The 26,781-nt window shown below is 40.0% G+C and overlaps 1 protein-coding gene across 2 annotated transcripts; it reads left to right on the top strand.

Moving 5' to 3' along the window:
* Positions 1-23,435: 23,435 nt before the first annotated feature.
* LOC133052010 (spindlin-2) lies at positions 23,436-26,027 on the top strand. Of its 2 annotated transcripts, none has more exons than XM_061136731.1 (2): positions 23,436-23,550; positions 24,170-26,027. In XM_061136731.1, the coding sequence occupies exon 2, from the start codon at positions 24,172-24,174 to the stop codon at positions 24,946-24,948; it is 777 nt and encodes a 258-aa protein (XP_060992714.1). In that variant the 5' UTR covers positions 23,436-23,550; positions 24,170-24,171; the 3' UTR covers positions 24,949-26,027. The 2 variants fall into 2 exon arrangements, with proteins under 2 accessions (XP_060992714.1, XP_060992715.1); XM_061136732.1 differs by lacking the exon at positions 23,436-23,550 and adding an exon at positions 23,701-23,764.
* Positions 26,028-26,781: the final 754 nt, after the last annotated feature.

Here is a 26,781-nt window from a genome sequence, read left to right as displayed (position 1 = left end):
TAGGAAAAGGAGTATGTCAAGGCTGTATATTGTCACCCTGATTATTTAACTTCTATGCAGAGTACATCATGAGAAATGCTGGGCTGGATGAAGCACAAGCTGCAATCAAGATTGCCGGGAGAAATATCAACAACATCAGATATACAGATGACACTACCCTTATGGCAGAAAGTGAAGAACTAAAGAGCCTCTTGATGAAAATGAAAGAGGAAAGTGAAAAGGTTGACTTAAAGCTCAACATTCAGAAAACTAAGATCATGGCATCCAGTCCCATCACTTAATGGCAAATAGATGGGGAGACAGTGGAAACAGTGGCTGATTTTATTTTTCTGGGCTGCAAAATCACTGCGGATGGTGACTGCAGCCATGAAATGAAAAGATGCCTACTCCTTGGAAGGAAAGTTATTGACCAACCTAGACAGCATATTAAAAAGCAGAGACACTACTTTGTCAACAAAGGTCCGTCTAGTCAAGGCTATGGTTTTTCCAGTGGTCATGTATGGATGTGAGCGTTGGACTATAAAGAATGCTGAGCACAAAAGAATTGATGCTTTTGAACTGTGGTGTTGGAGAAGACTCTTGAGAGTCCCTTGGATTGCAAGGAGATCCAATCAGTCATGAGTGTTCACTGGAAGGACTGATGTTGAGGCTGAAACTCCAATATTTTGGCCACCTGATGTTAAGAGCTGACTCATTTGAAAAGACCCTGATGTTGAGAAAGATTGAAGGCAGGAGGAGAAGGGGACGACAGAAGATGAGATGGTTAGATGGTATCACTGACTCAATGGATATGAGTTTGGGTAAACTCTGGGAGTTGGTTATGGACAGGGAGGCCTGGTGTGCTGTGGTTCATGGGGCCGCAAAGAGTCAGATATGACTGAGTGACTGAACTAACTAACTTAATACCCTAAGTACATAAATGAATAGATCAACAAGATAGAAAATCAGTGAGGAAATACTGGCCTTGCACAACATTTTGAACCATGCAACTTTAACAGTTATATACAGAACGTTTCATCTAAATTCAACAGAATGTACTCTTCTATAGTGCACTTGAAGTACCTTTTATAGTACATCATATGTTAGGACTCAAATCAAATCTTTTTAAAAATTTTTTTTAAATTTATTTTTTAGTTAAAGTGTCATTGGTCTGTAATAGTATGTATTTTATGTGTATGTTGTATTACTACTTCTGTTTAACATATCACATATTCACCACCAAAACTTTAGTTTCCATTGGTTACCATACATTTTTTTTAACCCATTTCCTCCTTTCTTTAAATATGTGTTTGTTTCTGTTTGGGTTGTTCACTTATTTTGCCTTTGTCTTTGTTTGATTTTTATGTTCCACATATCAGTGAAATCATTAATTGTTTTTCCCATCTGACATATTTCACTGCAAGGTCAATTCATGTTGCTGTAAATCTCAATATTTCCTTATTACTCAGTTGTATTCAATATTTCAATACTATTCAATTGTACATATTTACAATGCCATTGTCCATTCATCATTTATGGACACAGAGGTGCTTTTCATATCTTGGCTATTCTAAATAATGCTGCAAAAACATCATGGAGAAATATATCTTTTCAAATAATTGTTTATGTATTCTTTGTATAAATATCAAAATCATGATAGCTGGATCATACAGTAGCTGGATAGATGGTGTGATCACTCACCTAGAGCTAGATATCCTGGAGTATGAAGTCAAAAGGGCCTTAAGAAGCATCACCATGAACAAAGCTAGTGGAGGTGATGGAAATCCAGCTCAGCTATTTCAAATCCTAAAAGATGATGCTGTTAAAGTGTTGCAAACAATATGCCAACAAATTTGGAAAACACAGCAGTGGCCACAAGATTGGAAAAATCAGTTTTCATTCCAGTACAGAATAAGGGCAATGTCAAAAATGTTCAAACTACTGTAAAAATGCACTCATTTCACATGCTAGCTGTTGGGGTCCTTTAATGGACCTGAACCTGGTGGTCCAGAGTCGACGATATGAAAGTAAAAGAGAGAAAGAGGCTGATATTCCCTGGTTTATGCAGAAAACCAATAAAGCCCTTGACACAGGACTTGCATCGCTCACGAAGGCACCAGGCGCCTTCGTGTCCCTCGAGTCATTGACTTCATCCAAACCTCTCACCTTCTATAATCCCTTCTCCTTCTGCCTTCAATCATTCCCAGCATCAGGGTCTTTTCAAATGAGTCAGTTCTTCTCATCAGGTGGCCATAGTATTGGAGCTCCAGCTTCAGCATCAGTAATTCCAAAGAATATTCAGGACTGATTTCCTTTATGATTGACTGATTTGATCTACTTGCAGTGCAAGGAACTCTCAAGAGTCTTCTCCAACATCACAGTTCAAAAACATCAGTTATTCAGTGCTCAGCCTTCTTTGTGGTCCAACTCTCACATCCATACATGACTACTGGAAAAACTGTAACTGTGACTTAGATGGGTCTTTGCCAGTAATGTCTCTGCTTTTGAATATGCTGCCTAGGTTTGTCATAGTTTTTTATCCAAGGAGAAAATGTCTCTTAATTTCATGGCTGCAGTCACCATCCACAGTGATTTTGGAGCTGAATAAAATAACGTCTGTCACTGTTTCCATTATTTCCCCATCTATTTGCCAAGCTGGTTTTAGAAAAGGGAGAGGAACCAGAGATCAAATTGCCAACATCTGCTGGATCATCAAAAAAGCAAGAGAATTCCAGAAAAAAAAAAAAAACATCTATTTCTGCTTTATTGACTATGCCAAAGCCTTTGACTGTGTGGATCACAATAAACTGTGGAAAATTCTGAAAGAGATAGGAATACCAGACCACCTGATCTGAGAAACCTCTTGAGAAACCTGTATGCAGGTCAGGAAGCAACAGTTAGGACTGGATATGGAACAACAGACTGCTTCCAAATAGGAAAAGGAGTACATCAAGGTTGTATATTGTCACCCTGCTTATTTAACTTATATGCAGAGTACATCATGAGAAACGCTGGGCTGAAGGAAGCACAGCTGGAATCAATATTGCCAGGAGAAATATCAATAACCTCAGATCCGCAGATGGCATCACCCTTATGGCAGGAAGTGAAGAAGAACTGAAGAGCTTCTTGATGAAAGTGAAAGAGGAAAGTGAAAAAGTTGGCTTAAAGCTCAACATTCAGAAAACTAAGATCATGGCATCCAGTTCCATCACTTTATGGCAAATAGATGGAGAAACAGTGGAAACAGTGTCTGACTTTATTTTTCTGGACTCCAAAATCACTGCAGATGGTGATTGCAGCCATGAAATTAAAAGGCACTTACTCCTTGGAAGGAAAGTTATGACCAACCTAGACAGCATATTAAAAAGCAGAGATATTACTTTGTCAACAAAGGTCCGTCTAGTCAAGGATATGGTTTTTCCAGTGATCATGTATGGATGTGAGAGTTGGACAATAAAGAAGGCTGAGGGCCGAAGAATTTATGCTTTTGAACTGTGGTGTTGTAGAAGACTCTTGAGAGTCCGTTGGACTGCAAGGAGATCCAATCAGTCCATCCTGAAGGATATCAGTCCTGGGTGTTCATTGGAAGGACCGATGTTGAAGCTGAAATTCCAATACTTTGGCCACCTGATGCGATGAGCTGACTCATTTGTAAAGACCCTGATGCTGGGAAAGATTGAGGGAAGGAGGAGAAGGCAATGACAGAGGATAAGATGGTTGGATGGAATCACTGACTCAATGGAAATGGGTTTGGGTAAACTCTGGGAGTTGGTTATGGACAGGGAGGCCTGGCGTGCTGCAGTTCATGGGGTATCAAAGAGTCGTACACGACTGAGTGATTGAAATGAACTGAACTGATTTGCAATGAAGTGATGGGACTGGACGCCATGATTTTAGTTTATTGAAAGTTAGGTTTTAAGCCAGGTTTTTCACTCTCCCCCTTCACTTTCATCAAGAGGCTTTTCAGTTCCTCTTCATTTTCTGCCATATGGGTGGTGTCATCTGCATATCTGAGGTTATTGATATTTCTCCTGGCTACCTTGATTACAGCTTGTTCTTCATCAAGTCCCACACTTCACATAATGTACTCTGCATATAAGTTAAATAAGCAAGGTGACTATAGCCTTGACATTCTTCTTTACCAATTTGAAACCAGTCCATTGTCCCTTGTCCAGCTCTAACTGTTGCTTGTTGACCTGCATACAGGTTTCTCAAGAGGCAGGAAAGGTGGTCTGGTATTCCCATCTCTTTAATAATTTTCTGCAGTTTTTTTGTGATCTGCACAGTCAAAGGATTTAGTGTAGTCACTGAAGCAGAAGTAGATGTTTTTCTGGAGTTCTCTTGCTTTATCTATGATCCAAAAAGATCTATGATCTTTTACAATGATTGGAAATTTGGTCTCTGGTCCTGCTGCCTTTTCTAAATCCAGCTTGAACAATCTGTAAGTTCTCAGTTCAACAGAAGCCTAGGTTGGATAATTTTGAGCATCACTTTCTTTTATTTCTTTCTTTAATTTATTTGTTTATTTATTTTACTTGACAAAATTGTATTGGTTTTGCCATACATTGACTTGAATCCTCCATGGGTGTACATATGTATCCCCATCTTGAATCCCCCTCATACCTCCCTCCCCATCCCATCCCTCTGGGTCATCCCAGTGCACCAGCCCTGAGCACCCTGTCTCATGCATCAATTCTGGACTGGCGATTCATTTCATATATGATAATTTACATGTTTCAATGCCATTCGCCCATATCATCCAGCCCTCGCCCTCTCCCACAGAGACCAAAAGACTGTTCAATACATCTGTGTCTCTCTTGCTGTCTCCCATACAGGTTATCGTTACCATCTTTCTAAATTCCATATGTATGCATCAGTATACTGTATTGGTATTTTTCTTTCTGGCTTACTTCATTCTGTGCAACAGGCTCCAGTTTCATCCATCTCATTAGAACTGATTCAAATGTATTCTTTTTACTGGCTGAGTAATATTCCATTGTGTATTTCTACCACAGTTTTCTTATCCATTCGTCTGCTGCTTGAGAGTCCATCTAGGTTGCTTCTATGCCTTGGGTATTATAAACAGCACTGTGATGAACATTGTGGTACATGTGACTCTTTCAATACTGGTTTCCTCAGTGTGTATGCCCAGCAGCGGGATTGCTGGGTCATATGGCAGTTTTATTTTTAGTTTTTTAAGGAATCTCCACACTGTTCTCAATAGTGGCTGTACTAGTTTGCATTCCCACCAACAGTGTAACAGGGTTCCCTTTTCTCCACACCCTCTCCAGCATTTATTGCTTGTAGACTTTTGGATAGCAGCCATTCTGACTGGTGTGAAGTGATACCTCATTGTGGATTTGATTTGCATTTCTCTGATAATGAGTGATGTTGAGCATCTTTTCATGTGTTTTTTAGCCATCTGTATGTCTTCTTTGGAGAAATGTCTGTTTAGTTCTTTGGCCCACTTTTTGAATGGGTTGTTTATTTTTCTGGAATTGAGCTGCAGGAGTTGCTTGTACATTTTTGAGATTAATTCTTTGTCTATTGCTTCATTTGCTATTATTTTCTCCCATTCTGTAGGCTGTCTTTTCACCTTGCTTATAGTTTCCTTTGTTGTGCAGAAACTTTTAATTTTAATTAGGTCCCATTTGTTTATTTTTTGCTTTTATTTGCAATATTCTGGGAGGTGGATCATAGAGGATCCTGCTGTGGTTTATTTTGGAGAGTGTTTTACCTATGGTTTCCTCTAGGAGTTTAATAGTTTCTGGTCTTATGTTTAGATCTTTAATCTATTTTGAGTTTATTTTTGTATATGGTGTTAGAAAGCGTTCTAGTTACATTCTTCTAAAAGTGGTTGATCAGTTTTCCCAGCACCACTTGTTGAAGAGATTGTCTTTTCTCCATTGTATATTCTTGTCTCCTTTGTCAAAGAAACAGCAGTCAGAGCAGAAAAAGAAATAAAAGGAGTCCAGATTGGAAAAGAAGTAAAACTGTCACTGTTTGCAAATTACACGATCCTTTACATAGGAAACCCTAAAGACTACACTAGGAAATTACTAGAGCTAATCAATGAATACAGCAATGTTGCAGGATATAAAATTAACACACAGAAATCCCCTGGGTTCCTATACACTAACAATGAGAAAACAGAAAGAGAAATTAAGGAACCAATTCCATTCACCATTGCAATGAAAAGAATAAAATACTTAGGAATAAACCTACCAAAAGAGACAAAAGACCTATATATAGAAAACTATGAAACACTGATGAAAGAAATCAAAGAGGACACAAATAGATGGAGAAATATCCCGTGCTTATTGATCAGAAGAATCAATATAGTGAAAATGAGTATACTACCCAAAGTAATCTATAGATTCAATGCAATCCCTATCAAGCTACCAATGGTATTTTTCACAGAACCAGAACAAATAATTTCACAGTTTGTATGGAAATAAAAAAAAAAAAAAAACCAAAAAACTCGAATAGCCAAAGCAATCTTGACAAAGAAGATTGGAACTGGAGGAATCAACCTGCCCGACTTCAGTCTCTACTACAAAGCCACAGTCATCAAAAGAGTGTGGTACTGGCACAAAGACAGAAATATAGATCAGTGGAACAAAATAGAAAGCCCAGAGATAAAACCATGCACCTGTGCACACCTTTTCTTTGACAAAGGAGGCAAGACTATGCAATGGAGAAAAGACAATCTTTTCAACAAGTGTTGCTGGGAAAACTGATCAACCACTTGTAAAAGAATGAAATGAGAACACTTTCTAACACCATACACAAAGATAAACTCAAAATGGATTAAAGATCTAAATATAAGACCAGAAACTATAAAACTCCTAGATGATAACATAGGCAAAACACTCTCTGACATAAATCACAGCAGGATCCTCTATGACCCACCTCCCAGAATATTGGAAATAAAAGCAAAAATTAGCAAATGGGACCTAATTAAAATTAAAAGTTTCTGCACAACAAAGGAAACTATAAGCAAGGTGAAAAGACAGCCTTCAGAATGGGAGAAAATAATAGCAAATGAAGCAATGGACAAAGAATTAATCTCAAAAATATACAAGCAACTCCTGCAGCTCAATTCCAGAAAAATAAACAACCCAATCAAAAAGTGGGCCACCCTCGCCTTCTCCCACAGAGTCCAAAAGTCTGTTCTGTACATCTGTGTCTCTTTTTCTGTTTTGCATATAGTGTTTTCATTACCGTCTTTCTAAATTCCATACATAAGGCTAGGGTGGGATGTTTCGAGAGAACAACATCGAAACATGTATATTATCTAAGGTGAAACAGATCACCAGTCCAAGTTGGATGCATGAGACAAGTGCTCGGGCTTGGTGCACTGGGAAGACCCAGAGGGATCGGGTGGAGAGGGAGGTGGGAGGGGGGATTGGGATGGGGAATACGTGTAAATCCATGGCTGATGCATGTCAATGTATGACAAAACCCACTACAATATTATAAAGTAATTAGCCTCCAACTAATAAAAGTAAATGAAAAAAGGAAAAAAAAAAAAGTGGTCCATAGAACTAAACAGACATTTCTCCAAAGAAGACATACAGATGGCTAACAAACACATGAAAAGATGCTCAACATCACTCATTATCAGAGAAATGCAAATCAAATCCACAATGAGGTATCACTTCACACCAGTCAGAATGGCTGCTATCCAAAAGTCTACAAGCAATAAATGCTGGAGAGGGTGTGGAGAAAAGGGAACCCTGTTACACTGTTGGTGGGAATGCAAACTAGTACAGCCACTATTGAGAACAGTGTGGAGATTCCTTAAAAAACTAAAAATAAAACTGCCATATGACCCAGCAATCCCGCTGCTGGGCATACACACTGAGGAAACCCGTATTGAAAGAGTCACGTGTACCACAACGTTCATCACGAACCTCTATAATAGCCAGGACATGGAAGCAATCTAGATGCCCATCAGCAGATGAATGGACAAGAAAACTGTGGTAGAAATACACAATGGAATATTTACTCAGCCAGTAAAAAGAATACATTTGAATCAGTTCTAATGAGATGGATGAAACTGGAGCCTATTGCACAGAATGAAGTAAGCCAGAAAGAAAAACACCAATACAGTATACTGATGCATACATATGGAATTTAGAAAGATGGTAACGATAACCTGTATGGGAGACAGCAAGAGAGACACAGATGTATTGAACAGTCTTTTGGTCTCTGTGGGAGAGGGCGAGGGCTGGATGATATGGGCGAATGGCATTGAAACATGTAAATTATCATATGTGAAATGAATCGCCAGTCCAGGTTCGATGCATGCTACAGGATGCTCGGGGCTGGTGCACTGGGATGACCCAGAGGGATGGGATGGGGAGGGCGGTGCGAGGGGTGTTCAGGATGGGGAACACCATGGGGAACACCCATGGAGGATTCAAGTCAATGTATGGCAAAACCAATACAATATTTTAAAGTAAAAGAAATAAATAATTTAAATTTAAAAAGTCAATAAATATAGTAAAGTTGCAGGATATAAAATTGACACACAGAAATCCCTTGCATTCCTATACACTAGCAAAGAGGAAACAGAAAATGAAATTAAGGAAACAATTCCATTTGCCATTGCATTGAAAAAAATAAAATACTTAGTAATATATCTACCTAAAAAACAAAAGACCTATATGTAGAAAACTACAAAACACTGGTGAAAGAAATCAAAGAGGACACAAATAGAGGGGGAAATATACCGTGTTCATGGATCAGAAGAGTCAGTATAGTGAAAGTGAGTATACTACCCAAAGCAATCTATAGATTCAATGCAATCCCCATCAAGCTACGAACGGTATTTTTCAGAGAACTAGAACGAATAACTTCACAATTTGTATTGAAATACAAAAAACCTTGAATAGCCAAAGCAATCTTGAGAAAGAAGTGTGGAACTGGAGGAATCAACCTGCCTGACTTCAGTCTCTACTACAAAGCCACAGTCATCAAGACAGTATGGTAGTGGCACAAAGACAGAAATATAGATGAGTGGAAAAAAACAGAAAGCTCAGAGATAAATCCACGCACCTATGAGCACTACTTTGCTAGCGTGTGAGATGAGTGTGATTCTGAAGTCGTTTAAACATTCTTTGGCATTGCCTTTCTTTGGGATTGGAATGAAAACTGACGTTTTCCAGTCCTATGGCCACTGCTGAGTTTTCCAAATTTGCTGGCATATTGAGTGCAACACTTTAATAATATCATCTTTTAGGATCTGAAATAGGTCAGGTGGAATTTCTTCACCTCCATTAGCTTTGTTTATAGTAATGGTTCCAAAGGCCCACTTGACTTTACACTCCAGGTGTCTGGCGCTAGGTGGGTGATCAGACCCTTGTGGTTATCTGGGTCATTAAGAACTTTTTTGTACAGTTCTTCTGTGTATGCTTGCCATCTTTTCTTAATATCTTCTCCTTCTCTAATGTCCATACAGTTTCTGTACTTTATTGTGCCCATTGTTTTATGAAATGTTCCCTTGGTATCTCTAGTTTTCTTGAGGAGATCAAGTCTTTCCAGTTATATTTTCTTTCCCTCTATTTCTTTGCATTGTTTATTCAAGAAGGTTTTCTTATCTCTCCTGCTATTATTTGGAACTAAATTCAGATGGATATATCTTTCCTTTTCTCCCTTGCCTTTCATTTCTCTTCTTTACTCAGATATTTGCAAGGACTACTCAGACAGCCATTTTACCTTTTTGCATTTCTTTTTCTTGGGAATGGTCTTGATCATTGCCTTCTGTACTATGTCACAAACCTCTGTCCTTAGTTCTTCAGGCATTCTGTCTATCAGATTTAATCCCTTGAATATATTCATCATTTCCAATATATAATCATAAGGGATTTCATTTAGGTCACACCTGAATGGTTTAGTGATATTCCCTACTTTCTTCAATTTAAATATGAATTTTGAAATAAGAAGTTCATGATCTGATCCACAGTCAGCTCCCAGTCTTGTTTTTGCTGACTATATAGAGCTTGTCCACCTTTGGCTGCAAACAATATAATCAATCTGATTTTTGTATTGACCAACTGGTGATGGAAATAGTGACAGACTTTATTTTGTTTGACTCCAAAATCACTTGAGACTGTGACTGTAGTCTTGAAAGTAAAAGACGCTTTCTCCTTGGAAGAAAAGCAATGACAAACCTAGACAGCATATTCAAAATCAGAGATGTTACTTTGCCTTCATATTCAAAGCTGTGTTTTGTTTTGTTTCCCCCAGAGGTCATGTATGGATGTGAGACGCGGGCAATAAAAAAGGCTGAGCACTGAAGAACTGATGCCTTCAAACTATGGTGCTGGAGAAGACTCTTGAGAGTCTCTTGGATGGAAAGGAGATCAGACAAGTCAGTTATAAAGGAAATCAGTCCTGAATATTCATTGGAAGGACTGCTGCTGAAGCTGAAGCTCCAACATTTTGGCCACCTGATGCAATGAACTGACTCATTTAAAAAGACCCTGATGCTGGGAAAGACTGAAGGTAGGAGGAGATGGGGATCATAGAGGATTAGATGGTTGGATGGCATCACCATCTCAATGGACATGAGTTTGAGCAAATTCTCAGAGATGGTGAAGGACAGGGAATCCTGGAGTGCTGCCATCCGTGAGGTTGCAAAGATTCGGATACAAATGAGTGACTGAACTGAACCTGTGAAGCTATCTGGTCCTGGGCTTTCGTTTATTGGAAGAATTATTTTAATTACAGTTTCAACTTCCATGCTTGTAATGGGTCTGTTAAACCTTTCTATTTCTTCCTGGTTCAGTTTTGGTAGGTTATACTTTTATAGAAATTTGTCCATTTCTTCCAAGTTGTCAATTTTACTGGCATATAATTGCTCATAGTAATGTCTTATGATCTTTTGTATTTCGGTTTTGTCTGTTGTGATTTCTCCATTTTCATTTCTAATTTTATTGATTTGATTCTTCTCCCATTTTTTCTTTGAGTCTGGATAATGGTTTGTGTATTTTATCTTCTTGAAGAAGAACCTGCTTTTATTTTTGTTGATTTTTGCTATAGTATCCTTTGAATCTTTTTCAATTATTTCTGCTCTGATTTTTATAATTTCCTTCCTTCTACTAACTTTGGGGTTCTCCTGTTCTTTCTCTTGTTGCTTTAGGTGTAAAGTTAGGTTGTTTATTTGATGTTTCTCTTGTTTCTCGAGGTAGGCTTTATTGCTATCAACCTCTCTTTTAGCACTGCTTTTACTGAATCCCATAGATTTTGGATTGTCATGTTCTCATTTTTATTTGTTCTATGCATATTTTGATTTTTTTGAAATTTCTTCAGTGATCTGTTTGTTATTAAGGAGTGTGTTGTTTAGATTCCATATGCTTGTGTTTTTTTTTTAATAGTTTTTCTTCCTATAGTTAACATCTATTTTTACCACATTGTGATCAGAAAAGATGCTTGAAATTATTTTGATGTTTTAAAATTTACCATGGCTAGATTTATGACCCAGTATGTGATTTACCCTGGGAAACATTCAGTGTACACTTGAGAGAAAGTTGAAATCTATTGTTTTGGGGTGAAATGCCTTGTAGATATCAATTAGGTCTAACTGTATTTCCTTGTTAGTTTTCTGTTTAGTTGATCTATCCATAGATGTGCATGGGATATTAAAATTCCCCACTGTTATTGTGTTACTGTTAATTTCCCCTTTCATACTTGTTAGCATTTGCCTTACATATTGAGGTGTTCTTCTGTTGGGTGCATATATATTTATAATTGTTATATCATCTTCTTGGATTAATACTTTGATCATTTTCCAGTGTCCTTCTTTGTCTCTTATCATGGTCTTTATTTCAAAGTCTATTTTATCTGATATGAGTAATACTACTCCTGCCTTCTTTTGGTCTCCATTTGTATGAAATATCTTTTCCCAGCCCCTCATTTTTGGTCTGTATGTCTCCCTAGGCTTGAGGTGAATCTCTTTTAGACAACATATATAGGGATCTTGTTTCTGTATCCATTGGCCAGTCTTTGTCTTTTTCTTGGAGAATATAACCCATTTACATTTAAGGTAATTATTGATTACTATGATCCCACTACCACTTACTTTGTTGTTTGGTTTCATTTTTATAAACCTTTACTGTGTTTCCTGTCTAAATAAGATCCTTTAGCATTATTTGAAGAGCTGATTTGAAGGTGCTGAATTCTCTTAGCTTTTGCTTGTCTGTAAAACTTTTGATTACTCCTTCAAATATGAATGAGATCCATGCTGGTTAGAGTAATCTTGGCTGTAGGATTTTCTTGTTCACCACTCTAAGTATCTCCTGCCATTCCCTTCTGGCCTGAAGAGTTTGTATCGAAAGATTAGCTGTTATCTTTATGGGGATTCCCTTGTGTGTTAATTGTTTATTTTCCCTTGCTGCTTTTAGTATTTGCTCTTTGTTTTTAATTTTTGTCAGTTTAACTAATATGTGTCTTTGGGTGTTTTGCCTTGGGTTTATCCTGTTTTGGACTCTTGGGTTTCTTGGACTTGGGTGGCTATTTCCTTCCCCATTTTAGGGAAGTTTTTTACTATTATCTCCTCAAGTACTTTCTTCTGCCCTTTATTTTTGTTTTCTTCTTCTAGGACAACTATGCTTTGAATGTTGTAGCATATAACATTTTCCAGAGGTCTCTGAAGTTTTCCTCATTTCTTTTAATTCCTTTCTTTTCTTTCTTCCTCTCTGCTTTGTTTATTTCCACCATTCTTTTTTTCCACCTCACTTATCCTCTCTTCTGCCTCAGTTATTCTACTGCGGGTTTTCTCTAGAGTGCTTTGAATCTTAGTTATTACATTGCCCATTATGTATTGCCTCTTCTTTATTTCTTCTAGGACCTTGTTAAACATTGCTTGTATCTTCTCAATACTTGTCTCTAGTCTATTTATCTGTAACTCCATTTTGTTTTCAAGATTTTGGATCATCTTTACTATCATTATTCTGAATTATTTTTTCAAGTAGACTCCCTATCTTCTCCTCTTTTGATTGGTTTGATGGGTTTTTATCATGTTCCTTCACCTGCTGAATATTTCTCTGTCTTTTCATTTTGTTTAGATTGCTGTCTTTGGGTTGCCCTGGAAGTTTGTGATTCATCTTTATTGTGGAGTCTGCTTCCTGTGGGTGGGGATGGAACCCCTGTCAAGGTTTCCTGCTTGGGGGAGCTGTGTCTGTGTTCTGGTGGGTGGAACTGCAATCTCTTCTCTCTGGAGTGCAATGAAGTGGCCAGTAGTGAGTTTGGGTGTATCTATGGGTTTTGCATGGCTTTGGGCAGCCCATTTTTTCATGTTCAGGGTTGTGTTCCTGTTTCCTGAAGAATTAGCATTGTTTGTCTTGCACTGGAACTTGTTGGCTCTTGGGTGGAGCTTTGTTTCAGTGTAGGTATGGCGATTTTGTGTGAGCTTTTGTCTATTAATGTCCCCTGGAGTCAGGAGTTCGCTGATGTTCTAGGGTTCTGGAGTTAAGCCTCCTGCCTCTGGGTTTCAATGCTTCTCTTTAAGTAACCTCAAGTCTTCTCCATCAACACAGCACAGAAAATAAAACACCCAGGTTAATGGTGAAACAACTTTTCACAACCAGGAACATCCAAAGAGATTCACAGAATTATATAAAGAATAGAAGAGGAAGGAGGGAGATAGAGGTGGCCAGGAGGAGAAAGCAGAGAGTCAGAAGGAGAGAGAGCAATCAAGCCAGTAATCAAATCCCTAAGTGCTCTCCACAGCCAGGAACACCCAGAGAGATTCGCAGAGTTATATATAGAAGAGAAGAAGGAGGGAGGAGATAGAGGTGACCCGGAGGAGAAAAGGGAGAGTCACAAGGGAAGAGAAAAATAAAGCGAGTAATCAAATCCCTAAATGAAAATGGATATTGAAGATTAGATTCTTAATGTTACAAAATTTATAACAAACAACAACAAGCTAAAATTACAAACCTAGAACAGAGGTTAGACTCTCAAAAATGCAATATAAAAATACAAAATAAAGATCAATCAGAAAAAAATACTATATATATATATATACACACACACACACATGGAATTTGGTTTTTTTTTAATAGTTTTTTTTTTTTGGAAAGGGAATAGTAGGCTATAAAAATGAAAGTTAAAGGAGTAATAAAGAAGTAAAATTTAAAAAAAAAAACAAAAAGTGATAATAGTAAAAATATATCTAAGAGTTTCTCTGGAGCTGTTGTGGGCAGCATGGGGTCAATTCAGTGTCAGTTAGTTTCCTGTTCCATCTTGTTCTCGTTCTCAAGGTCTATAGTTCCCCTTCCAATGTACAGTCTCAGCATGAACTACAGAGTTTTAGTCTGTTGCACCTGTCACTTATGGGGTATTTCCCCCTTCTTTGTTTATTTTTGCTTCCTCTGTTTGCAAGGCTCGCTACTGTCTAGTTTCTGCCCTGACCCAAGGGGATGAAGGTGGTCACTTATTTAGGCTACTGTTCAGTTGTGCTGTGGAGAGGGAGGGACACTGCAAACAAATACTGCTGGCATGTGTGGGGAGTGTTCACAGTGAATGGACCACACTGGGTTTACCACAGCCCAAGATGGTGTGTACTTCCCAGGTTCACACTGCTCAGGCTCCAGGATGCTCTCCAAGAGCACTGTCCAAATATTGCTTTAATCACATAAATGTATATTCTATTTATCCCATTCTAAATAACCATTCTAAGATTTCTTTATTCATCTGAGATAACTTCTTTTAAAATTTATCTTGTTGGAAACTATAGCCAGACTTTCCTTAAAAATTTTTCCAGTTGACATTATAATTATTCTAATGCTCAATGCCAAAGAATGCTCAAATGACCACACAATTGCACTCATCTCACATGCTAGTAAAGTAATGCTCAAAATTCTCCAAGCCAGACTTTAACAATACGTGAACCATGAGCTTCCAGATGTTCAAGCTGGTTTTAGAAAAGGCAGAGGAACCAGAGATCAAATTGCCAACATCTGCTGGATCATCAAAAAAGCAAGAGAGTTTCAGAAAAACATCTATTTCTGCTTTATTGACTATGCCAAAGCCTTTGACTGTGTGGATCACAGTAAACTGTGGAAAATTCTGAAAGAGATGGGAATACCAGACCACCTGACCTGCCTCTTGAGAAACCTATATGCAGGTCAGGAAGCAACAGTTAGAACTGGACATGGAACAACAGACTGGTTCCAAATAGGGAAAGGAGTAAGTCAAGGCTGTATACTATAACCCGCTTATTTGACTTATATGCAGAGTACATCATGAGAAATGCTGGACTGGATGAAGCACAAGCTGGAATCAAGATTGCTGGGAGAAATATCAACAACATCAGATATGCAGATGACACCACCCTTATGGCAGAAAGTGCAGAAGAACTAAAGAGCCTCTTGATGAAAGTGAAAGAGGAGAGTGAAAATGCTGGCTTAAAACTCAACATTCAGGAAACTAAGATCATGGCATCCGGTCCCATCCCTTCATGGCAAAGAGCTGGGAAACAGCGGAAACAGTGGCTGGCTTTTTTTTTTGGGGGGGGGGGGGGTTCCAAAATCACTACAGATGGTGATTGCACCCATAAAATTAAAAGATGCTTACTCCTTGGAAGGAATGTTATGACCAACCTAGACAGCATATTAAAAAACAGAGACATTACTTTGTCAACAAAGGTCCATCTAGTCAAGGCTATGGTTTTTCCAGTAGTCATGTATGGATGTGAGAGTTAGACTGTAAAGAGAGCTGAGCACTGAAGAATTGATGCTTTTGAACTGTGTTGTTTGAGACGACTATTGAGAGTCCCTTGGACTGCAAGGAGTTCCAACCAGTCCATCCTAAAGGAAATCAGTCCTGAATATTCATTGGAAGGACTGGTGCTGAAGCTGAAACTCCAATACTTTGGCCACCTGATGTGAAGAACTGACTCATTTTAAAAGACCCTGATGCTGGGAAAGATTAAAGCAGGAGGAGAAGGGGACAACAGGATGAAATGTTTGGATGGCATCACCGACTCAATGGACATGTGTTTGAGTGGACTGTGGGAATTGGTGATGGACAGGGAGTCCTGACATGCTGCAGTCCATGGAGTCACAAAGAGTCATACAGGACTGAGTGACTCAACGGAACTGAAGTGAATGCTATTATTATCATGTGAGAGATCGATTGAGGGGAAGCAAAGACCACAAATGAAGCTTCTCAAGCCTGTTTTTCCTTACCTGTTCTAAAACTATGGAAATTTACAGGTTAATTGCTATAGTTTTCTCACCTTTAATTTGACTTTTGTTTTATAGGTACCAATAAATAGCTGTTTACAATGAGAGTACTCTATATGCCCCAATTTGTTAGTTTTTCCAATTTAAAAAAAAAAAAGTTCATTATTTCACATCCAATATAATGTATCTCAACAGACATTCAAACCATTAAAATGCAAAAGACTTCCACATAAGAGAGACAAAGGGGATGTAACCTAAATAAATCCAGAGTTTTACTCTCAAGTCCAGGTTTTTGAAAACACATACAAAGTGAAACCTAGGAAGATCAGATAGAACATCCATATTTCAAAGACACAGAGAAATATGACCTTTCCCCAGTAGGCCTTTGTTTAAGGTTTCACCAAGCTGGCTTTTAATGTTAACTGTGTATGCATTGGAAGAGCCCCCTCAGTTTCCAGGGTGAGATTTTCTCCAATTTCCCATCAAATAAACACTTGTAAGTTTTGTACATACATTTACCTAGCTGGGGTGTTGGCAATCTCTCATTCCTTTCTCTTCTATTTTGAAATATTTATTTCCCATTTTTAAACCGGTTTGTCAAGAAAAAATAGCTAGTGATGATCTTGTGATGGGCCAGTGTGTGCTGCTTGGGAGTTTAATTTCTCTGGTTTTGCCACCGAGTTGTTTCTTCCATGGGTGCTCAGATCGCAGAATGGCCAATTCTTATGTGTATCCCCAGTTAAATGAATGGGTTTCCCTATATGGACAAGCTGCACAGCATGAGGTCTTGCCTCCATCACTTCTGCAAGTTTCTCAGTTGCCTGAGAAAGCCATTTCCGATCAGGAGGACAGAGTCCCCTTTTTGGAGCTTATTTTTTTAAAGACAAACTCTTAAGCTAGCCAATTCAAGAAAAATGACAGGCTAATCTCCCCCCAACAACTCAGTGCCATCTTACTCAGTGATTAACTGAGCAAGTCTTCCCAGTTTACAAGCTGAGGCTAACTACCCAGTATCCAAGCTGAGTCTTCCCAGTGCTTTAACACTGAGGGTCCCCAGCTCTAGTAAAATCTTCCCAGTGCCTTCTACACTGAGGATGTCCTGAATAGTGTCTAAACTCAGCAACCCAGGTAACTCTTCTTGAAACGAAGTTTCAAAGATAACCTTTTCCCCTACCAAATAAAACTCAGAATCATCAACAAATACAGGAGATCCAAGAACCAGAAGAGACTCACTCAAATCTGTCTGGACTCCCTATGCAGGCAGATGGGCACAAGTGATGTCTGCCAGTACCAAGTCTCTGGATCCTCATAGAGTCAGGCAGAGGAAAGGCATCTTCTCTGGGTCCCTTTGTGGTCACCAAAACTGTCAACTTAAAAAATAGTCACAGCCTAGAATTTGAGAGCTATGTCTTATTTGGTGGGAAATTTTAGGACTTCAGGCCCAGAAGACAGCATCTCAAGTAACCCTAAGAGAACTGTTCCAAGGAGGCAGAGGGAAGAATCAGGTTATTTAGAAGTTTGCAGCAAGGATAAGGTAGTCTGAACATCAAAATTTGCTGTTAATTAAAGAAAACCAGATATCCTAAGTTAAATAATTTAGCTGTTTCTATATATTAGAAGATGCAAGAATCTGGGTTTACTGAAATTATTCCTTTCATATGTATCTCAGCTATTGAAAGGTTGCTGCTGAACCACGAAAGATGCCAGAATTCTTGGCCTCTGGAGGAGAAGAATTCAGTACAGGACCAGAGACGAGGCTTGATTGCTCAGAGTTTTTGTGTAATAAAATTTTATTAAAGTATAAAACAGAGAAAGCTTCTGACATAGACATCAGAAGGGGGCAGAAAGAGTGCCCCCCCCCCCCGCCAGTGTTAGCAAGGGAGTTATATCCGTTTACTTAGTTATTACAATGAATCAAAATAATGTCTGGAGGTTGTAAAGATTTTACTAGACCCACTCCCATAATTTACATTTTAAGATAGCATGATTATCCAGAAGGTTTTCAGGAAGGAGAAACTGTCCTCAAGCAGGATACATTGTTGTCATATAATCCTTAGAACAGAGTTTAAACTGAATTGTTTATTGCGTAATCATCAGTTTCAAGCTTAAAGATGAAAATGTTTTATGTGACTAAGACTAAGCAATGTAGAGGGGGAAAAAAACGTTTGTCCTTTCCTCCTCCTTGAGAATTCCAGACCCTTCTCTCCTTGGGGACCCCCAGACTTCTTATCAACCTGCCTAGGAATTGACTTTCTCACTATCTGGGGCCAGCATCATACAATTTGATTATTCACATATTTAATTCCTTGTTCACCATAAGGACTGGCAGCAGCTCATTGCGGCAGTTCAATGGCTGCCAGATAGCAGGCATTGTTCTTCCTGGGCTCAGAAATTCACGTTTAGAGGGCCAGAATCGTGAATGGCTGTGACATCCTTGTTTATCGATATGACAGGAAATACTGCATTTTACAGTATTGACCTGGAGAGAAAATTACTCAAGGCCCGTTGCCAAGGTCACAACTTGTATTATTCTGCTTGGGCTGCCGTAAAAAAATACCACAGGCAGGGTGGCCTAAATAACAAACATGTATTTGTCACAATTTTAGAGACTGAAAGTCTAAGATCAAGGTGCTTGCAGAAGGCTTGCCTTCTTGCTGTGCCCTGAATTGTAGAGACAGAGCACCGATGGCCCTTTCTCTTCTTATAAGGTCATTAATCCTATTATAAGTGTCCCACTTACATGGCTTTACCTAACCCAAATTATCACTTAGAAACCCTATCTCCAAATTTCATGACATCAGGAGTTAGGGCCTAGACATATAAATTTGGAGGAAAGGGGACACAATTCACTCCACAGCACAACCCATTTCCCAAGCCACACTGGGATGGGTCAATGTGAGTTCAGATGGAAGAAGAGGTAATGTATATAGCTAGAATAGTGGAGTCAACTAGCCCTGTTTTTTCATACATTACAGTTAAAAAAAATCCCAGATATGCAACCTTTTCTTCACAGCTTAAACCTAGAGTTATGCACAAAGAACAGCTCTAGAATGGCCCCCTCTTCAAGGCTCTGTGACTTCTAGCCATTGAGTCATTCACTGCAACAAAAGCTGAGTTATTAGAAGTCTAAGTAGTGTAAAAAAAATTGTGCTATCTTGAATAGTACTTTCCTGCCAAAACATCATCAAGAAAAGTAGCTTTGTAAGAAACCAAATGGTGATTTAAAAAAAAAAAAAGTCCACAAGCTCAGACACTATGGACTAGAACAACAGGCTCCTCTGTCCACGGGATTTCCAAGGCAAGAATACTGAAGTGGGTTGCCATTTCCTTATCCAGGGGATCAATCCTGCATCTCCTGATTTGGCAAGTGGATTCTTTACTAGTGAGCCACCATGGAAGCCCTACTAGTGCTGTCATAAAAAGTACTACGGATTCAGTGACTTAAACAACATGCATTTATTTTTTTGACAGTTCTGGAGGCTATGAGTCCAAGATCAAGGTGTTGGCTGGGTTGATTCTTTTCTGAAATCTCTCTCTTTGGCCTTGGAGATGGTCATCTTTTCTATCTTCACATGGTCTTTCTTCCATGATTTATAATCTGTTCTTATAAGGACACAAGTTATATTACTTTAAAGCCTACCTTGAAATCCCAATTCACTATAAATACCACTGCAAAGACCCTAATTCCAAATACATTCACATTCTGAGGTACTAGGGGTGAAGACTTCTACATTCAAATTTCTAGGGAAAACAATTCAGCCCATAACACTGAACACTTAGAGTAAGCCTAATCTGACACTTCCAACAAAGGTCTGTCTAGTCAAGACTATGTTTTTTCCAGTAGTCATGTATGGATGTGAGAGTTGGACTATAAGGAAAGCTGAGCACTGAAGAACTGATGCTTTTGAACTGTGGTGTTGGAGAAGACTCTTGAGAGTCCATTGGACTGCAAGGAGATCCACAGTCCATTCTAAAGATCAGTCCTGGGTGTTCATTGGAGGGCCTGATGTTGAGGCTGAAACTCCAATACTTTGGCCACCTGATACAAAGAGGTGACTCATTTGAAAAGACCCTGATCCTGGGAAAGATTGAGGGCAGGAGGAGAAGGGGATGACAGAGGATGAGATGGTTGGATGGCATCACCGACTCAATGGAAATGGGTTTGGGTGGACTCCAGAAGTTGGTGATGGACAGGGAGGCCTGGTGTGCTGTGGTTCATGGGGTCGCAAAGAGTCAGACATGACTGAGTGATTGAACTGAACTGAATCTGACACTTATTAGATCATTCAAATAATTACCCAATAAATTACTTTTTTAAAAAAATGAGCTTGAGATTGCTTTCCTACTTATGTAACACCATAATATTGACATTTTAAAGAATTATGGGATATTGTAGAAAAAACTATAAGAAACAAAAAATACAAACAGATAAAAATAAATTTCACTTTATGTAGAACTAGAAAAGATCTATAACAAATTGGAATCACACACAAAAATAATGTGCTATTTTCAGCTTGGAAACTTTAACCTTTTGTTGTTATTGCTCAGTTGCTCAGTTGTGTCCGACTCTTTGTGACCCCATGGACTGCAGCATGCCAGGCTTCCTTGTCCTTCACCATCTTCTGGAGCTTGCTCAAACTCACGTTCATTGAGTGAGTCAGAAAGAGAAAGACAAATAACACATATTTATGGAATTCAGAAAGATTGTACCTACGATCCAACATAAAGGGCAGCAAAGGAGAAACAGTTGTAAAGAAGAGACTTTTAGATTCAGTAGAAGAAGGAGAGGGTGGGATGATTTGAGAGAATAGCATTGAAACAGGACTTGATATTACTACACTACCTAATGTTAAATGGGCAAAAAGGGACTCTGTACTGGTCCCTAACATTAAAAGTCAAATAAGAGTTTCTTTTATCACAGTTTTAAAACAGTAGTATTAGTTTTTCTTTTTTAAATTAATTAATTTAATTTATTTGGAGGATAATTACCTTACAATATTGTGGTGGTTTTTGCCATACATCAATATGAATCAGCCATGGGTACACATGTGTCCCTCCATCCTGAAACTCCCTCTCACTTCCTTCCCCACCCTATCCCTCTGGGTTGTCCCAGAGCACCGACTTTGAGTGCCCTGCTTCATGCATCAAAATTGCACTGGTTATCTATTTTTCATATGGTATTATACATGTTTCAATGCTATTCTCTCAAATCATCCCACCCTCACCTTCTCCCACCTAGTCCAAAAATTTCTTCTTTAAAATTATGGATAAATGTATGTATAAATGAACCACTTCGATGTATATCTGAAACAAACACTGCAAATTAAGTATACCCCAGCATAAAATAAAAATTAAATTAAAAAAAGAAAAAAATGTTAACTTGGTGGCTCAGAGGGTAAAGCGTCTGCCTGCAATGCGGGATACCCGCGTTTGATCCCTGGGTCGGGAAGATCCCCTGGAGAAGGAAATGGCAACCCACTCCAGTACACTTGCCTGGAGAATCCCATGGATAGAGGAGCCTGGTAGGCTATGGTTCACAGGGTCACAGAGTCGGACACGACTGAGCAACTTCACTTTACTTCACTTTTTTGCAGCCTTGCATTTAGGATTGTCATTACAGTGTTTCTAAATTCCTATATTTCTAAATTCCTATACAGTCTTTCTATATTTCTAATTTCTATATTAATTAACATACATTAATATATGCATTAATATACCGTATTGGTGTTTCTCTTTCTGACTTACTTCACTCAGTAATAGGCTCCAGGTTCATCCACCACATTAGAACTGATTCAAATGCATTATTTCTTTTTATACCTGTGTAATATTTTGTGGTGTATATGGACCACGATTTCCTTATCCATTCATCTGCCAATGGACATCTAGGTTGCATTCATGTCCTAGCTATTGTAAACAGTGCTGTGATGAACATTGGGGGACATGTGTCTCTTTCAATTCTGGTTTCCTCAGTGTGTATGCCCAGCAGTAGGATTGCTGGGTCGTATGGCAGTTCTATTTCCAGTTTTTCAAGGAATCTCCACACTATTCTCTATAGTGGCTGTGCCAGTTTGCATTCCTACCAACAGCATAAGAGGGTTCCCTTTTCTCCACACCCTCTCCAGAATTTATTGTTTGTAGACCTTTGAAAGATGGCCATTCTGACCAATTTGAAAGAATAGCATTGAAACATATATATTACCATATATAAAATAGATGACTAGTGCAAGTTTGATGCATGAAGCAGGGCACCCAAAGCCAGTGTTCTGGGAAAACATAGAGAGACAGGGTGGGGAAGGGGTGTGAGGGGATTCAGGATTGGGGAGACACATGTATAACCATGGCAGATTTATGCTGATGTATGGCAAAACATCATCAAAATATTGTAAACTAATTATACTCCAATTAACATAAAATGAGTTTAAAAATAAAAGCAATTTAAAAATCTTTTTTGTTTTAATTACACAATGCCTATTCTACTTATTTGGAGCTTCAGCATCAGTCCTTCCAATGAATATTCAATATTGATTTCCTTTAGGATTGAATGGTTTGGTCTCCTAACTCTCAAGAGCCCTCTCCAACACAACAAGATGCTACATCTGCTTTGGAGAAATTTTTATTATATGTATATCTGTGCAGTTGTATACCAAAAATGTCTATGTGTTATGTGATTGAATAGAGGTGTGTATTTAAGATTATGTATCTTTGAAAATGAATATCAGAAATACATAGAAAAATATGTATGCACACAAATATGTGTATGAATATAAGGATTTCTGTACCCATATATGTGTTGCATGAATTTTGTGTGTCTGAAAAAATGTTAAGAATGTGTGGAAAATGAAGAGGCATTATAGCAGGGCAGCTGAGGGCTAGAGTTAGAGAATCTGACAGGGTTCAGAGAACCTGCAGAGGAAAGGACCACCTATCATTTCCAGAGATTTAAATTTGGAAGGAGAGGAGCAGCTTGGAGTGCCTCCAAGGCAAGGGATGATGGCAGTATAGGGTTGAGGAGAAAAAGGGTCACACTCCGTTAACAAGAAAATAAGATCCCAGTCCTGTACAGAAAGAGGGGAGAAAACACAGCATCAATAGCAGCTGATGGAGGCATATGTCTCAGAGGGGACAATCACCACGACCAAGGAGGCAGAATACAGCTCTCAGGACACCACTACCTCCTCACCTACCCTAGTCCCGCCCTCTTGAACGAGCTCCTCCCTAAAAGATCCTCCCCTCCCAGCTCTTGCAAGCACCCAGCTCATCGCCTGCCTATCCTGCTTACACACAGACTCACCGAAAAGGAAGCTGCGAGGTGTCCGATTTGCACACGTGAAGCCTGAGATCCGGGCGGTGGACGCCAGGAAAGGAAAGGCCATTGGTGGGCGCCAGGACAGAGAAGGGGGATGGGATGGATTCCTGCCAGAGATAAGGGGTGGAGGCAGGCGCCGGGTGAGGCTAGGGTGGGAAGGGGGAGTGCAATGGGCAACAGGAAAGGGGCATAGCGTTAGGAAGCAGGCAAGACATTGAAGATGAGCACAGGGAGGCAAGGGCACTGGGGGCCAAGAAAGCGAGTGGAGGTAGACAGGGGGCATGTGAGTAGCAGACTACTGGGATGTTCTGAGCAGGACGACAGTGAGTGAGGGCATGTGGGTCAGGGCTGTGGAGGGATAGGGGTTTTGCAGGGGATTCAGAGTGGGCGCCAGTGGCGGTGACGGAGGCTGAGGTCTCTGAACAAGGACGTAGTCTGCCCCCTCCTGCAGAGTTCCTAACCCCAGGCAGCACCACTGCCGCTGCCGCTGCCGCCTTTCACCGCAGCCTCAGGGTACCTAGAAGGGAGAGCGCTTTCAGGCACACAGCCAGGATTTCCAGCATTACTGCCAGGCTCATGGGGAAATTTTAGGCGCTGGCGCGGGGCACATGGAGACGTCGCTGTCGGCAGAACTTCACCTTATGGCATATTGAATGTTCCTCTCTTATCTTCTCTCCTCCTCCTGCAGACATGAAAACCCCCAACTCACAGGAGGCCGAAGGGCAGCAAACCAGGGCTGTTGCAGGAAAGGCCACTGGGTCTGCAAACATGATGAAGAAAAAAGCCTCCCAAAAGAAGCAGAGAGGCAGACCCTCGTCCCAGCCCCGCAGGAACATTGTGGGCTGCAGAATTTCACATGGATGGAAGGAAGGTGATGAACCCATCACTCAGTGGAAAGGAACCGTTCTGGATCAGGTGCCTATAAATCCTTCTCTTTATCTGGTGAAATATGATGGAATTGACTGTGTCTATGGACTGGAACTTCACAGAGATGAAAGAGTTTTGTCTCTTAAAATTCTTTCTGACAGGGTGGCATCAACCCAAGTCAGTGATGCAAACCTTGCAAATACCATAATTGGTAAAGCTGTGGAACATATGTTTGAGGATGAGCATGGTTCTAAGGATGAATGGAGAGGAATGGTCTTAGCCCAAGCACCGATCATGAAAGCCTGGTTTTACATTACCTATGAGAAAGATCCTGTCTTGTACATGTACCAACTTCTAGATGATTATAAAGAAGGAGACCTCCGTATCATGCCAGAGTCCAGTGAGTCTCCTCTTGCAGAAAGGGAGCCAGGAGGAGTTGTAGATGGTCTGATAGGTAAACATGTGGAATATACCAAAGAAGATGGCTCCAAACGGATCGGAATGGTCATTCACCAAGTGGAAGCCAAACCCTCTGTGTATTTCATCAAGTTTGATGATGATTTCCATATCTATGTCTATGATTTGGTGAAAAAGTCCTAACTGTCAGGATAAACTTTGCCACGTTTGTGAAAACAAATGCGTACTTTGTAGACATGCAAGATAATGTTACTTTTCAGTGTATTGAAAGCTTTAGGGTCCATGTTGATTCAACATCTTTGCCAGCATAACTATTGTCTTGTTCTAAGAAATACAAATGTATGTGGTCATGACATGCTGTGTGTAAGGAATTTGTCATGTTGAAAAGGTTGGGTGTGTTTGGTGGATGGAACATGAAAGGAAGGAGCAGCTGTAAAATTCAGGCTGTGACTAAATTTCAGCTAGTATCATAATCAGTCAAATAAACATGGAATAGGACTTAGCTGGTTTGGGCTAGGGAGAGGAGAGGAGAATGAACTAGAGATGGGCTGTAGGGAAAAGGAAAAGGGAAGCTGGCTGCTTAAGAAAGGAGGTGGGAAGGGACCGGAAATGGAGAGGCTCCTAAGGGGAGGGATGACCTAAGAGTGAGAGGCAGCTAACTGGAAGAGGGTGAAGGATAACAGAGGGAGAATGAAATCTTGGGGCTGAGAGGAAAATGGACAGGATAAATTGAGTAAGGAGGGACACAAAGACGTTTAGAAGAGGTGCAGAGCAATGGAGAGAAAGGCAAAGTTGGCAGAGATCTGAGGAGAGGCTAGAGGGATACTCCAGAAGGGAAGGGACACTGAGGAAGGAGGAATTCTAAGAAAGACTGACAGAGGGAGTGAGAATAGAGAAAAAGGGGTATGAGGTGTGGAGCCGATGAGAGATGGAAAGACCCAAGAAAACCAGGCCCTCTGGCAGTCTCCAAGTTGCCCTCCCTAGCTCTGTGCACAAAGGATGTGGCAACAAACAAACCACATGGATCGGAGCCTCCCTAGAGGGGAATTTTGACAGGACTGTCTCAAGAGTTAAGCAGGAACCAAGTTTATACTTAAAAGACTTTTATTATATCAGGGACATCATGCCACATCTGCTGAGCAGAGCCCAGCCCTCAGCTTAAACACACTGCATGGTGCTCCATAGCAGGGGGCTGTCGGCAGTTTCCTCGTATTTTCCAGAGGACCCAGGGACAGTAAATCTCAGACCTGAAGTTCTTGGTTCACTTCCCCTACACTGAATAAATGATTTTTTTCAGGAATGAGTTAGTGGAGTTCTCAGAACATAAGAGATGTGACACCTTGCATTTGGAAAGCATTTTATCCAGAAAAATGGAAACTTGCTCGACCCAGATACTGCACTCATCTCACTGTTCTTCATCCTCCAGGGCTATGCTGTGCCTCCTTACAGAAGAGAGGCAACAAAGGATTGAGTTTAATGTTTCTCTCCAGGGCATGGGGAATACTTGACTCTCCATCTCTCAGCCTCTGCCTGAAACCACAGGTATCCCGCCCCTGTCCCCCCAGCCTGTGTTTCACCAGATGGATGTCTGCTGCCTCCAGAACCCCCATTCTGGCAATATCCCAGCAAATCCAGTGCCTACTGACCCTTCACAGGTACCTCCTGACTAGTCTTGCCCACTTCAAGCACACAGGGAACTGTGCTGGAAATGTGTGCAGTTCTATTTCCAGGTGAGATAGGTGGCATGGGCAGTTGAACGGGGAGATGTGACTTTGTATAACTAAGTCCTTCGACTGTATCTCGCCACATAGGTGATTGGTGGGAAGAGGGTGTGGTAACTCCCAATAAATTCCCTTTGAAGTATGGTGTCCCAATACATGGGTCTTCGTCCTGTCTTTCTTTCCTTCTCCCAGTTCAGCTGTGGGAAAAGCTTCAAAACTCTCTCTGGTTTTCCTACTCCACACTCTTCACTGGCCTCAAAGAAACAATTCTGGTGTCTCTCTTCTGCCTAATAAC

Source organism: Dama dama, chromosome X, assembly GCF_033118175.1.
Source record: "Dama dama isolate Ldn47 chromosome X, ASM3311817v1, whole genome shotgun sequence".
Taxonomy (NCBI): Eukaryota; Metazoa; Chordata; class Mammalia; order Artiodactyla; family Cervidae; genus Dama; species Dama dama.
This window is presented reverse-complemented; position numbering and strand designations above follow the sequence as displayed.

Coding starts and splice junctions, on each gene's coding strand:
- LOC133052010 (XM_061136731.1), top strand. CDS start 24,172: ATGAAAACCCCCAACTCACAGGAGGCCGAAGGGCAGCAAACCAGGGCT.